Genomic DNA, 13175 nt, shown 5'->3' with positions numbered 1-13175 from the left:
TTCTGAGTTTAGAGGTCAAAGGGTTTGGAGGGGTCAGAGCCTCAAGCTAATGCTAGCTCACTGATCTTGCCAACAACCTGAAACATTCACACCTGGTCTGGTCTGGTCTAGGCTAAACTTGGCTGGGTTTGGTTAGGTCAGGCTAAACTAGACTGGGCCTAGCTAGGGTATGCTATGCTAGGCTTGGCTACATTATGTTGCGTGTCTAAATGTGTGTGTTTATGTTGGGTTTTGCAGACAGCAGATCTCGACAGACACCCTCAAACACCTCAGAGGGTCATGTGACCTCAGAGGAGCTGCTACACAACCCTGGACTCCCCGCTCACCCTGCGCACACACCAGGCAGCTACACAGGTAGGTTATACACACACACACCACATACTTATCTCAATCCAGTTCCTTCTCCTGCAGGGGGACTCTTTTAGTTGTAAACTATATTTAGACTGAAAGAAATAAACGTTATAAACTATCTAAAACTAAATCTCTCTCCCTCTCTCTCTCTCTCTCTCTCTCTCTCTCTCTCTCTCTCTCTCTCTCTCTCTCTCTCTCTCTCTCTCTCTCTCTCTCTCTCTCTCTCTCTCTCCCTCTCTCTCTCTCTCTCTCTCTCTCTCTCTCTCTCTCTCTCTCTCCATCCCTCCTCTGTAGTCTGCTCTCAAGCTGACCCCATCGGGCCCCCCCACTTAGCAGACGTCCCCCCTCTAACCAACGGCAGCCATGCCCCCCTATCCCAGCAGCCTTTGCACCCGTCATGCACTCTCTCCAACGGGCCGTCAAGACCCACTGTTATAGGTAACTACCACATCTGTGTGAGAGAGAGCGAGCTCTCTTGCAGTAAGGGTGTGTGTGTGTGTGTGTGTGTGTGTGTGTGTGTGTGTGTGTGTGTGTGTGTGTGTGTGTGTGTGTGTGTGTGTGTGTGTGTGTGTGTGTGTGTGTGTGTGTGTGTTGAAAGCCTTAGTAGCAGTAAGTGTGGGGGGTGTGTCACCTTTTGTTGTACCTACCTTTCATATACCAACACTTGGGACCCTAAACGCCCCCCCCCCCCTCCCCCCCCCCTCCCTCTGCCTGTCTTTGTTCCCCCACACTCTCTCCCAGACTGTCGCCTCAATAAAGCGTGGCAGTAAAGTCCTCTCTCTTTCTCTTTCTGGCCCTGTCTCATTCTGGGGTTTTGTTGTGAAACGTGAAGCTTCCTTCCTTCCTGCCGGCCTGCCAGGGATTTCATTGGCTCTTTAACATGTGGGCTCTTTGTGCGAGTGCTGTTGCATATGAACAGCTTGTGTCTGTCTGAGGGCACAGAGGAAGGTCCTGGTTAATGTATAACAAAGGCTGAACTGTTTTATAACGGTACCAAACACTTCTACTGTCTGTCTGTCTGTCTCTCTGTCTGTGTCTCTGTCTGTCTGTCTGTCTGCCTCTCTTGTTTGACTATCACGCTGATAATATATTCCAGGTGGTGGATAATGTATTTGAGGTAGTTGATAATGTATTCCAGGTGATGAAGAGTGTACTCCAGAAGGTTGAGAGTGTTTTCCAGGTGGTTGATATTGTGTGTGTGTCTGTGTGTGTGTGTGTGTGTTTCTAAGGTCCTGCCACCCACGCTGGCCCTCCTAAGAAGAGACACAGAGGCTGGTCTCCTGAGTCTTCCTCAGGGCCGGAGCCTGCTGCCGTCAACATGCCCACCTCTTCATCCTCCTCCTCCTCCTCTCACATCACCCGAAACAAGACAGGTAGAGGACTGTGTTAAAGTGTGTGTGTGTGTGTTTTCCTTTCCTTCAAACTCTGTCAAATGTGTTTGGGGTGTGTATGTTTTTGGTGTTTATTCTGTCTGGTAAATGCCTCAGTGTGTGTGTGTGTGTGTGTGCTGTGTTCCAGACAGTGCAGGTGCAGTCAGTACCCCCCAGGGGTCCTCGCTGACCCCGCCCTCCCCAGGGCTGTCCGTCTTAGTGCCTGATCAGCTCCTCCACACCTGCAGACTCCAGCCTGTCATCTTCAAAGGTCAGGCTGTGTGTGTCTCTATCCCTCTATCCTCCATCCTTTAATTCCTCTATCCTTCCTTCTCTCCTCCCTTGTTCCTTCCATACCTAAATCTTTACTAGTTGCTCATTGCTTGTCTTCCTCTTTGGGGGAAATATTCAGCAGTTATAGTCCTCCAGTTCCTGCTCTCATCACTGTATCCTGTCTGACAGCAGTGTGTGTCTGTGTGTGTGTGTGTGTCCAGGTCACGGCACGCTGCCCCCCCCTGGTCGGTAACGTGGGGGAGGTGTGTGTGAGTCCCCTGCTGCATGACTGCTACCAGAGCTCCCAGACCCTGCCCCAGGTCTACCAGCACTACGGGCCCTCCCCCATCCAGCCCCTCTCCACCCAGATGCAAGTCCTGCTGACCGTCTACTACCTGGTGCAGCTCGGTGAGATGGGGTGGAGGGAAGGGGGGAGGGGTGAGATGGGGTGGAGGGAGGGGGGGAGATAAAGGGATGAAGGGTTTGTGGGGTGTTTACAGTTGCTGGCCATGTCTGTCCTTCATCAAAGCGACTCGAATGTGATTGGCTGCGAGCTCCACATGGCTCCAGTAAAACTCCTCGCGATTGGCTGTCCGCAGGGCCAGACCAAGTGCCTCTGATCGAGGACCTGGAGCAAATCTTCATGCGCTCCTGGAGAGAGTCCCACCTGAGTGAGATCCGCCAGTACCAGCAGCCCCAGCCCTCCCCTCTCCCCCAGCCCCAGGGCCCGTCCAGCGGGCTCACCCTGCCCCAGGCCCAGCCCCTCACCCCCAACCAGCTGCCCTGGCTGGCCCAGCTGGCTGCCTCGTCGTGCGGGGCGGGGGTGCTGGTCCTGGGGGAGGGCAGCAGCCTGGCCCAGGGCCTGGCCGAGGTGTTCTCCAGTCTGATGGAGGGGAGACTCACACACACCAACTACGTGGTGATCATCTGCACCGCCGCCGCCGCGGGCCAGGAGACCCAGTCCTGTGTGGTGGTGACAGGTGTGGTGACATCTGACACCTCAGTGTGTGTGTGTGTGTGTTCTGTGTGTATAAGTGTGTGTTGTTTGTGTGTGTGTGTGTTCTGTGTGTGTGTGTGTGTGTGTGTGTCTGACCCCTCTCTGTGTGTGCGCGTCAGGGAAGCACCAGTGCCGTGCCTTGGCTGAGAGCATGCTCTCTCCTGCTGAGGGCCTGAAGGAGATCACCCAGCAGCTGTCCTCTGGTCTCACCCAGGATCTCACAGCCTTCTGCGGCTCTCTGGGCCCAGGTAACACCAGCCGCAGTGTGTGTGTGGGTGTGTGTGTGTGGGTGTCACTGCTTTCACTGTGTGATGGGCACCGTTTCTGTTTTCTCACTTGTGTGTGTGTGTGTGTGTGTGTGTGTGTCAGACGGGGACATGGACAGCCTCTTGAACAGTGTTACCATGGAGACCAGCAGCCAGCCTTCTCCCTTATCCAGCAGCCAGGAGTCAGCAGCTTCGACAGAGAGCCCCAAAACACACACACACAGAGACACACGCACTGACACACACACAGACACACGCACTGACACACACACAGACACACGCACTGACAGTCCCAAAGAGCGAGGCCAGAGCCCTAAGGACAGATGCTCAGGTTAGTCTTCCAGTCTCTCATCAGACAGACAGCAATGGAGCCATAATGTATGTGTCAGACGTTGATCACAGGGATCAAATACTGTGGGTGTTAATGTGCGTGTCCATGCGTGTGTGTGTGTGTGTGTGTAGAGTACTGTGTGGAGTGGCGTCAGGTGCGTCCCATCCAGCTGGCCGTGGCCAGGAAGCTGCTGTCCCACGTGTGTGCCATCGCTGACTCCAGCACCCAGAACCTGGACCTGGGCTCCTTCGACAGGCTCCACTTCCTCATCTGTGTGCCCCCCTCCCAGATCACCTTCCAGCAGACCCTGCTGCACCTCTGGAACTCTGGTACGCCTCTCCTCTCCTCCACTTCTCCTCTCTCACTTCTCCTCCTCTTCATTCTCTCCTCCTCTACCTGCTCCTCTCCTCTTGTCTTCCTTTTTTCTCTCCCCCTCTTCCTTCTCTCCTTTCCTATTATTCCTCTTCCTCCTCCTCTCCCTTTTCTCCTTTCTCTTCTTCCTCTTCTTTCTCTTTGTCTCTCCGTATGTGTGTATTAATCCCTGCCCCTGTGTGTGTGTGTGTGTGTGTGTGTGTGTGTGTGCAGGGGTCCTCCAGGAGCTGGGTCTGGAGCAGGAGTGTTCCTCCCAACAGGAGGGTGAGCGCTACGTGGTGAAGATGGACCAGGACGCCAGGGCGCGCATCGATGACCTCATACAGGAAGCACACAGGAACACATACACGCTCTACATTCTGGTCCACGATCACGCTCACTGGGATATCAGCAGGTGGGTGTGTGCTAAACTATGTGTTCAACTTGACTTTTCGACGTCCAACCGTGATACGACATTGAACCCTTCAATGTTTTGTGTGTGTGTGCACGTGTGTGCGTGTGCATGTGTGTGTCCAGTGGGCCGTACAGTGGCACAGGTGACGCCGGCCTGGGATTGGTGGACCGCCTGCTGAACTCTCCTCAAATCCGGGACGCCCCCAACATCCTGACCCTCCACGTGACCTCGTTCCCCTTCGCCCTGCAGACGCAGCACACACGCATCAGCCCCTACAACGAGATCCACTGGCCCTCCGTTTCCAACAACGTACGACACACACACGCACACATGCTGAAGCTTTGCTAATGCACACTTTCAGATGCTCCTTCCTCTTATCATCATGCTCAGTGTGCATGAGACCAATGTGTGTGTGTGTGTCTGTGTGTGTGTGTGTAGGACGTGGACCTGTACCATGAAAGGACGCGGTACTTTGGTGTGTCGGAGCTGCTGGACTCGGCCCACTCGGGCAGCGGTCTGCCTCTGCTGCGATACGACAGCTCCTTCGAGACCATGGCCTCAGCCCTGGAGGAGAGGTAACACACACACACACACTCATCAAAGACACACACACACACACTCATCAAAGACACACACACACTCATCAAAGACACACACACAAACACCCCCTCAACCCCTACTACCCCGTCCTCCTGTCCAGGTTCCCTAAGCTTCACAGTGCAGTGATCCGGACCCAGGTTCTGGTCCAGCAGTACTCTGTCGCCCTCATGGCCGTGTCAGGCCGCGTGGGGGACTCTGGCGAGCACAGCCTCCACAAGCACACCTCCGTAGAGACCCTGGAGATCGTCCAGAGCCTGCTCAACTCGGCTCAGCGCTGCCCCGCCCACCACGGTCACATGGTGCTGCTGCGCATCCCCTCGTTGGCCCTGGCGGCGTGGGCCCACCAGAGACTGACCAATGTGAGAAAGCGGCTGGGCCTGCAGGAGAAGTTTGAGATCGTCCTGGGCAACCCCAGTCGGGAGCTCAGCATCGGAGCGTGCTTCACTCAGCGAATCAGGGTAGGCCTGGCAGTCAGCTGACTGGCACGCTGGGGTTCTACTGAATGGAAGTTTGTGTTCAAAATACTGACAGTTACTGGTCTTCAGTTTGGTGATGATAGTGGATAACACCTGTGTGTGTGTGTGTGTGTCTCCAGGCCTGGCTGAAGGTCCAGGATGAGGACTGGGTTCCTCGTACCTACCTGGAGCTGGAGGCCCTGCCCTGCCTGCTCATCCTGTCTGGAGCAGACCCCCTGGGGGAGTCCCTCCCCAGGTACACACACACACACCTACAAACACACACGCAATCACACTAACATTAACATACACACCTGTAAACACATGTACGCACAAACGTCTATAAACATACCCCAGAGACACATGAACAGATAAATATACATGCACACACATCCAGTCATGCACACACAAACATACACCAACACACACACACACACATCCCATCCTGATTGGTTGTCTGTCCCCAGGTCGTTGAAGTACTGTGACCTGCGTGTCATAAGCTCCTCCTACCTGCAGCGCACGGCTCTAGAGCAGGAGCTGGGATTGGCTGCCTACCTGGTGAAGGCGGAGTCCCAAGAGTCGCGCCCCCCCCATGCCTCCGGCCTTGACAGTGACCTCTTGGAGAGCGACCCCGATAAACTCAGCTGCACTGACAACGAGGAGGACGAGGGGCAGGACAGTGGTGAGCACACACTCACGCACACACACACACTCACGCACACAAACGCACACACTATCTACCTCTATCTCTCTCTATCACTCTATCACAGCAGTCAAGATTTTTCTAGTCATCATGATGGGTGGGTTATCTTATCTACTTTAATACAGCAATAATACAGCAATAATACTGCAACTCCTCTCTTCTGTTCTCCTCAGGCCTCAAGTCTTCAGGGTTGCGCCACTCCCCTCCCTCCCCCACTAGACCCCCCCCAGACAGACCCCCCCCAGACAGTGCCCCCCCAGAACAGACCCACACCACTCCTCCAAACCCCCCCAACCCACCCAGGGTCTCTGACACCCCCCTCCTCCGCCCCTGCCCCCTCCCCCGCCCCTGCTCTCTCTTCCGCCCCCTCCTCCACCCCCGTCGACGGCCCCCAGGCCCAGCGCAGAGCCTCCAAGTCCACCTCCTCAGACTCCTCCTCCCCCCGCACCCCCTCCCCCCTCCGGAGCTGCTCCTGGTCCCGGGGGGTGAACCGCCCCCCCTCCGTGCTCCTGCCCCGCGCCCTCTATGACATCATGACGGCGAGCGACGGCAGCGGCCTCCCCCGCTGCACGTCCTTCCTGCCTCACCTGTCCGTGTCCTGGGCCAGCAGCTTCAGGTGAGCAGCACCATCACTGGTGGAATACTGGGGGGGGACGCTTGATTTGTCCTCCGGCGTGCTCCTACTGTCCCCTCCTGCTCAACAAGATCAGGACGTGCAGGGCTCGAAATCGACCGGCTAGCTCTGGACAGTGACACATTTCACGAAAATGTGGATGTAGAGCTAATACAAATAAAAAACCGTCCTGAGGATGTGTACTATGTAACGCCTCACTGCTGTTAGTAACTTCTGAGAGCTACTTTGATCAATGTTGACAACTGAGATTCTCATGCGATCGTTTTATTCAAACCCCCTGTCCTCCCTGCGGTCCCCACCAGGCCCCTGCTCAGCAAGATGATGACCTGCACAGAGCAGTCCCTGTACTACCGCCAGTGGACCCTGCCCCGCCCTCACCACATGGACAGCAGCAACCGGGCAGCCGAGGGGCGAGCTGACAACTTCCACCCTCGGAGACTGCTGCTCAGCGGGCCTCCACAGGTACACACACACACACACACACACACACACACACACACTGTTCCTGCTGCTGCTCAGCAGGCCTCCACAGGTACACACACACATACACACTTCAAGACACGAACACACACTCATACACTCTTCGTGACAAACAACAAGGAATGGAGATACACAATGATAAATACATTGTGCACATGTCAAATGTCAAATGGTATTTTTCAATGCCCTGGTCCAGGTGGGTAAGACTGGGGCCTACCTGCAGTTCCTGGGCATCCTGTCTCGCATGCTCATCAGGCTGATGGAGGTTGACATCTACGACGAGGAGGACATCAACTACAGTAGGACACCTTCTACAACCACAACCTAGAACCCTCTAGAACCTTCTAGAAACCTGGCATGGGTGAACTCTCGTTCATATTTGTGTGTGTGTGTGTGCCTTCGTGTGTGTGTGTGTGTGTGTCTTCTCAGGTGCTAAGGAGGAGTGTGTGCAGTACCACCCAGCCCACTCCCGCTGGCCCGACCCAGACTGCATGAGGAGCATGCCCTTCGACTACACCATCCACGACCCGAAATATGAGGACATCAGCTCTGTCTACTGCCCAGACTACACGCCCAGCACTGACGGTAGGGCCGGGTTGGCCTCCAGGGGGCGCCCAACCACAGCCTGGTGGAAGAGGGACACAAAATATCAACAATCTCAGCCTTTTTTTAGTTAGTAAAGAATGATAATGCGATGATATGGGTTGCTAAGTATTGTATTGATTTCTATGAAGGGGAGGGTTAGCTTAAGTCTTACAATGCGTCATGCAGCAGCTGTTGCTGGGATACTTCCTGACTGGCCCCTGCCCCTGCCTTCCCCCCTAGGAAACCCCAGACGGCAGGAGGAAGTGTACCTGCGGAGACGCACGGCCAGGATCAAGCTGTCGAAATACGCTGCCTACAACACCTACCATCACTGTGAGCAGTGTCACCTGTACATGGGCTTCAGTCCCAGATACCAGGTCAGAACACACACACACACATACACACACACACATATGCACTTACACACACACACACTTACACACACACATGCACTTACACACACACACACTTACACACACACATGCACTTACACACACACATGCACTTACACACACACACAATCTCAGTTATTCTGACAGCAGAGGTATGAGTTGACAATTGCCCTAAACTTCTCCTGTGTGTGTGTGTGTTTGCAGATGTACGAGTCGACGCTGCATGCCTTCACCTTCTCCTGTGTGTGTGTGTGTTTGCAGATGTACGAGTCGACGCTGCATGCATTCACCTTCTCCTGTGTGTGTGTGTGTGTGTGTGTGTTTGCAGATGTACGAGTCGACGCTGCATGCATTCACCTTCTCCTGTGTGTGTGTGTGTTTGCAGATGTACGAGTCGACGCTGCATGCATTCACCTTCTCCTGTGTGTGTGTGTGTTTGCAGATGTACGAGTCGACGCTGCATGCATTCACCTTCTCCTGTGTGTGTGTGTGTTTGCAGATGTACGAGTCGACGCTGCATGCATTCACCTTCTCCTGTGTGTGTGTGTGTTTGCAGATGTACGAGTCGACGCTGCATGCATTCACCTTCTCCTGTGTGTGTGTGTGTTTGCAGATGTACGAGTCGACGCTGCATGCATTCACCTTCTCCCACCTGCTCCTGGGGACAGAGATCCAGCTCTACTTCATCATCCCCAAATCCAAGGAGCACCACTTTAGCTTCAGCCAATCAGGGGGCCAGCTGGAGAGCATGAGGCTGCCTCTCGCCTCCGATTGGGTAAGCAAGCCTGAACCCAGCCTCTTGTCCAATCACAGAGCATAAAAACTTCACCGTAGCAAAAAGAAGCAAGAAGTGAACAAGTAAATCCAGTTGAATCTCTTTTTCACCAGCATGGTGGACTAAAGACCACACAGTTCTTAATGTTATTTAGTATTTTGTGTCAAACTTGATCCAGTTGGTTTCCCATCACTGGTCGTGTGTGTGGTCTCTCCCTCCCCAGAACCCAGACAGCATCAAGAGTCCCATCTTCACGCCCACCACGGGCCGCCATGAGCACGGCCTGTTCAACCTGTACCACGCCATGGACGGAGCCGCACACCTCCACATCCTGGTCGTCAAGGAGTACGAGATGGCCGTGTACAAGAAGTACTGGCCCAACCACATCATGCTGGTCCTGCCCACCGGCTTCAACGGAGCCGGGATCGGTGAGCTGACCTCACACACACACACACACTCAGATAGACATACACACACACACACACCACACGCAAGCACACAGTAATAACTCCCACCCCCTGCAACCTCCCTCTGCCATAGGTGCAGCCCACTTCCTGATTAAGGAGCTGTCCTATCACAACCTGGAGCTGGAGAGGAGTAGGCGGGTGGAAGGCGGGGCTACGGCAGGGGAGGTGTGGCCTTTCATCATCCTCTCTGACGACTCCTGTGTCATGTGGAACACTGTGGATCTCGACTCACTCGGGTACACACACTCGGCTCAAACCAGAACACACAACCACAATCAACATGCTAGGACACATTCAATCTTTTCTCCTGTCTCACACGCACCTCTCCCCCCCTCCCCTCCTCCCCCCCCCCCCCCCCCCCCAGCAGCTCAGGCCCGGTGGAGAGGAACGTGTCCCTGAAGCACGTGCTGCAGCACATGGAGGCGTGCCCCCAGCTGCACCAGTACGCGCTCTGCGGCATCAGGCAGTGGAGCAGCCGGGGGCCGGGGGGCGGCGGGGGCTCGGGGGGCCCTCAGCGGGAGCCCTTCTCCCGGGGTCACCTCCACGACTTCCTGCTCCTGAACGTGGAGCTGAGCCAGCACGTGCAGTATGACCGGGAGCGCTTCACCTGCGAGGACGTGGACTTCTCCCTGCGGGCGCACAGCGCTGGCCTGCTGCACTGCCGCTTCAACAACTACAGCGTGATGAAGAAGCAGATCGCTATCGGAGGATACCTCACCTTCATCATCAAGACCAAGGTGGGCCGGAGGCAGCACGCACCGAGCGTCTTCACGTTGACATGAACACACACGCGTGTGCTATGCGAGTGTGTGTGCTCACATGTTTGTGTGTGTGTGTGTGTTGTGGCCCAGGTGTCGGACGTCCCCACCTCCGTGCAGCCCTCCCAGTACATCTGTGCCCCCGACAGCAAGCACCTGTTCCTGGCCACGCCTGCACAGCTGCTCCTGGAGAAGTACCTGCAGTACACCAGCCAGCACCTGTTCCCCCTCAGCACAGACAACTACACACACCCCATCCTGTCTGTGGACTGCTACCTCAACCTGGGGCCTGAGGTACACACACACACACCTCGGCACGCATGTGAATATGCTCTCTTGTATGTAAGATCCAAAGATAATAACGGGCTCTCTTCCCCCCCCCCCCCCAGGTGACGGTGTGTTTCGTGAGCTCCAAGCCTCACTCCATCAACATCAGCACCTCAGGGCTGCTCTTCAGCGGCCTGCTGCTCTGCTTCTGCGACTCCTTCGTCACTCCGGGCTTCCTTAAGAAGTTCCACTTCCTCAAGGGTGCGCAACACAGACACCACCACACATACACACACACACACACATACACACACACATACAGGCTGAGATCGAGGTCGAATCTCTGACGCATCTGAGCATGTTCTCCTCTTTGTTATGATCTCATTTATGATCTTATTAAACATTTATGATGAATTGTTTTATTGTTTTTGAAGATCCGTATATGTTTATTGTAAATTCTGTGTTTGTGTAAACCTAAATGGCAAATAAAACCAAATTCTGATTCTGATTCTTCCCTTTCCCCGCCTACCCTCACCCTGCCCCCCTCGCCCCCCCCCTGCCCCCCTCGCCCCCCCCTGCCCCCCTCGCCCCCTCAGGAGCGACCCTGTGTGTGATCTGTGCAGACCGCAGCTCGCTCCGTCAGACGGTGGTGCGTCTGGAGCTGGAGGACGAGTGGCTCTTCCGTCTGAGCCACGAGTTCCAGACGGCCAACGCCAAGGAGGACCGCCCCCTCTTCTTCCTCACCGGGAAACACATCTGACCCCCCATCCTGACCTTTGACCTTTCACCCCCCCTGGTCCCTGACCCTCGACCCGTGACCCCAACCCTCGCCTTGACCCTCTCCTTTGTCAGAGATGAATCATCCACAATGGAACCCAAAGACCTTTGGGTTGTCTTCACCTACATCCAGGGCAAGGTGTTTACAAAACTCTGCTGAGATGCTCTCCTCGTCATGTTCCCCAGAACTCTCATCTCCACACCTGGAGGGAGCATCTCCATAGCTACAAACCAAATGCTGTCTGTCTCTCTCTGTACAACTGGGATTGCTCATATGTAAACAGTGTCGTGTTCAATCAAGTATTAGTATTTCTTCTACAATCATCTTTGATTCTCTCTTTGTAAAAACAATCATTCCACTGGGTTTGTGTATGTGTGTGTGCGTGTGTGTGTGTATGTGTGTATATGTGTGCGTGTGTGGGTGTGTGTATGTGTGTGCTTGGGTGAGTGTTAACAGCCATTTGCAATGTAGAGATGTTCTTTCTGATGACATTTAAGCTTCGACAAGATTAAATATTTGGAAAATATTTTGGACAGTTTTGTGTCATATAATGAACAACTTATCTATGTATTAAGTTTTCTATAATGACTCTATTTTAGAGTTTGTTACTCATATTTTAATGTTCTATATCTGAGTCCTGTGTGTTTGTATTGGTGTGTGTTATTGCCATTGGTGATTTTGCCATGTAGAAAAAGTACTAAATGCATTTTGTTTCATACCATTTCACTTTGTGCTGTTTGCATGATACTGTAGATTTATCTGGAATAGGTTTTTAGGATTTTTACAAACATTGTTTGAAGCAAAAATGGATCAAACACTATTTTCAAATCACTGTGGTGCCTTTTATTTTGTTATTCCAAAAAACTCTAATTCCAAGAGAACTCACCGCAACTTCTTACCACTAGAGGGCTCTACACTCCATTCATCACCATTTTCTGCTCCACCCAGGGAAATGGCCCTCTGGCCAGCAGATGGCAATATGCCCAACTGCCTACGTATACACAAACTGACAGAATTCCATTTATAACCTTATCCAGTTTCACAACGTGCTTCGCCATCCAAAATAGTTGTTTGTGACCTGAAACAGAGTTGAATGTGGAGGCTCTTTGTTGAGGGATGTGTAGGACTCAGAGCCACACAAGCAGCAACAGATGAAGGTCTTAGTGAGAAAGGTCAGGGTTCACCGGACACCAAACAAAGGTCCATTCTCCTCGTCACCCAGGAAGCACATCTGAGCCTTCCTTAGCATAGTGACCTTTGACCTCTCGCGTCCTCGGAGGGAACAGAGTCAGTTGACCCCTGAGCACGGTAACTGAGACGAGAGGTCAGCTCTGTGTTGGGATTCCGTAGGGGAGTCCGTCTCCTCTGGCTTCTCAGGACCTTTGAGGGCGGGGGGGGGTGAAGCAGAGGTCAGGGTTCAGTGTTCTCTGCTGGCCATGATGTGAGGTGAGAGTCAGGTAACACACACAGCAGCCATACATGGACTGGAACTGTCCCTTGTTATCATACTTATTACTGTGCGCTCGTGTTTGTGTGTGTGCTACCCTGCTTGTGTTTGTGTGTTTGTGCCTCTGAGTGTGTGTGTATACTCTTCTACGTATGTTTATATGTGTTTGTGGGTATATGTTCCTGTGTGTGGGTGGGTGTGCCACTCTGCGTGTTTATGTTTGTGGGTAGGTTTGCACCTGTGTGTGTGTGCTTCTGTGTGTGTGCTTCTGTGTGTGTGTGTGTGTGTGTGTGTGTGTGTGTGTGTGTGTGTGTGTGTGTGTGTGTGTGTGTGTGTGTGTGATATCAGATAGAGAGGGTAAAGCCTAGTCTGGGTGTCAGGAGCCTAGCTCCTCACCCTTCTCAAATGTCACCCAGGAACGTCCTTCTGGGAACACGCTCGGTAAAATTAGTCCCACAACATCTCCAGAACCAGTATATA

The 13175-nt window shown here is 53.6% G+C and overlaps 1 protein-coding gene across 1 annotated transcript in view; it reads left to right on the top strand.

The window, feature by feature from the left end:
• The window catches only part of greb1 (growth regulating estrogen receptor binding 1), a 17186-nt gene extending 5477 nt beyond the window's left edge, over window positions 1–11709 (top strand). Inside the window, 29 exon segments of the mRNA XM_047031402.1 lie at window positions 238–354; window positions 685–789; window positions 1581–1724; window positions 1870–1992; window positions 2216–2229; window positions 2231–2402; window positions 2594–2974; window positions 3111–3239; window positions 3361–3588; window positions 3720–3917; window positions 4174–4354; window positions 4477–4663; window positions 4793–4929; window positions 5055–5412; window positions 5550–5665; window positions 5877–6091; window positions 6286–6416; window positions 6508–6728; window positions 7049–7208; window positions 7423–7525; window positions 7656–7811; window positions 8052–8188; window positions 8817–8978; window positions 9202–9406; window positions 9519–9681; window positions 9810–10182; window positions 10297–10497; window positions 10593–10731; window positions 11067–11709. Coding sequence (XP_046887358.1) covers window positions 238–354; window positions 685–789; window positions 1581–1724; window positions 1870–1992; window positions 2216–2229; window positions 2231–2402; window positions 2594–2974; window positions 3111–3239; window positions 3361–3588; window positions 3720–3917; window positions 4174–4354; window positions 4477–4663; window positions 4793–4929; window positions 5055–5412; window positions 5550–5665; window positions 5877–6091; window positions 6286–6416; window positions 6508–6728; window positions 7049–7208; window positions 7423–7525; window positions 7656–7811; window positions 8052–8188; window positions 8817–8978; window positions 9202–9406; window positions 9519–9681; window positions 9810–10182; window positions 10297–10497; window positions 10593–10731; window positions 11067–11230 — 5120 coding nt within the window. The 3' untranslated portion in view covers window positions 11231–11709.
• The last annotated feature ends 1466 nt before the right edge of the window (window positions 11710–13175 follow it).

The sequence above is a fragment of the Hypomesus transpacificus genome, chromosome 12 (assembly GCF_021917145.1).
Source record: "Hypomesus transpacificus isolate Combined female chromosome 12, fHypTra1, whole genome shotgun sequence".
Classification (NCBI taxonomy): Eukaryota; Metazoa; Chordata; class Actinopteri; order Osmeriformes; family Osmeridae; genus Hypomesus; species Hypomesus transpacificus.
This window is presented reverse-complemented; position numbering and strand designations above follow the sequence as displayed.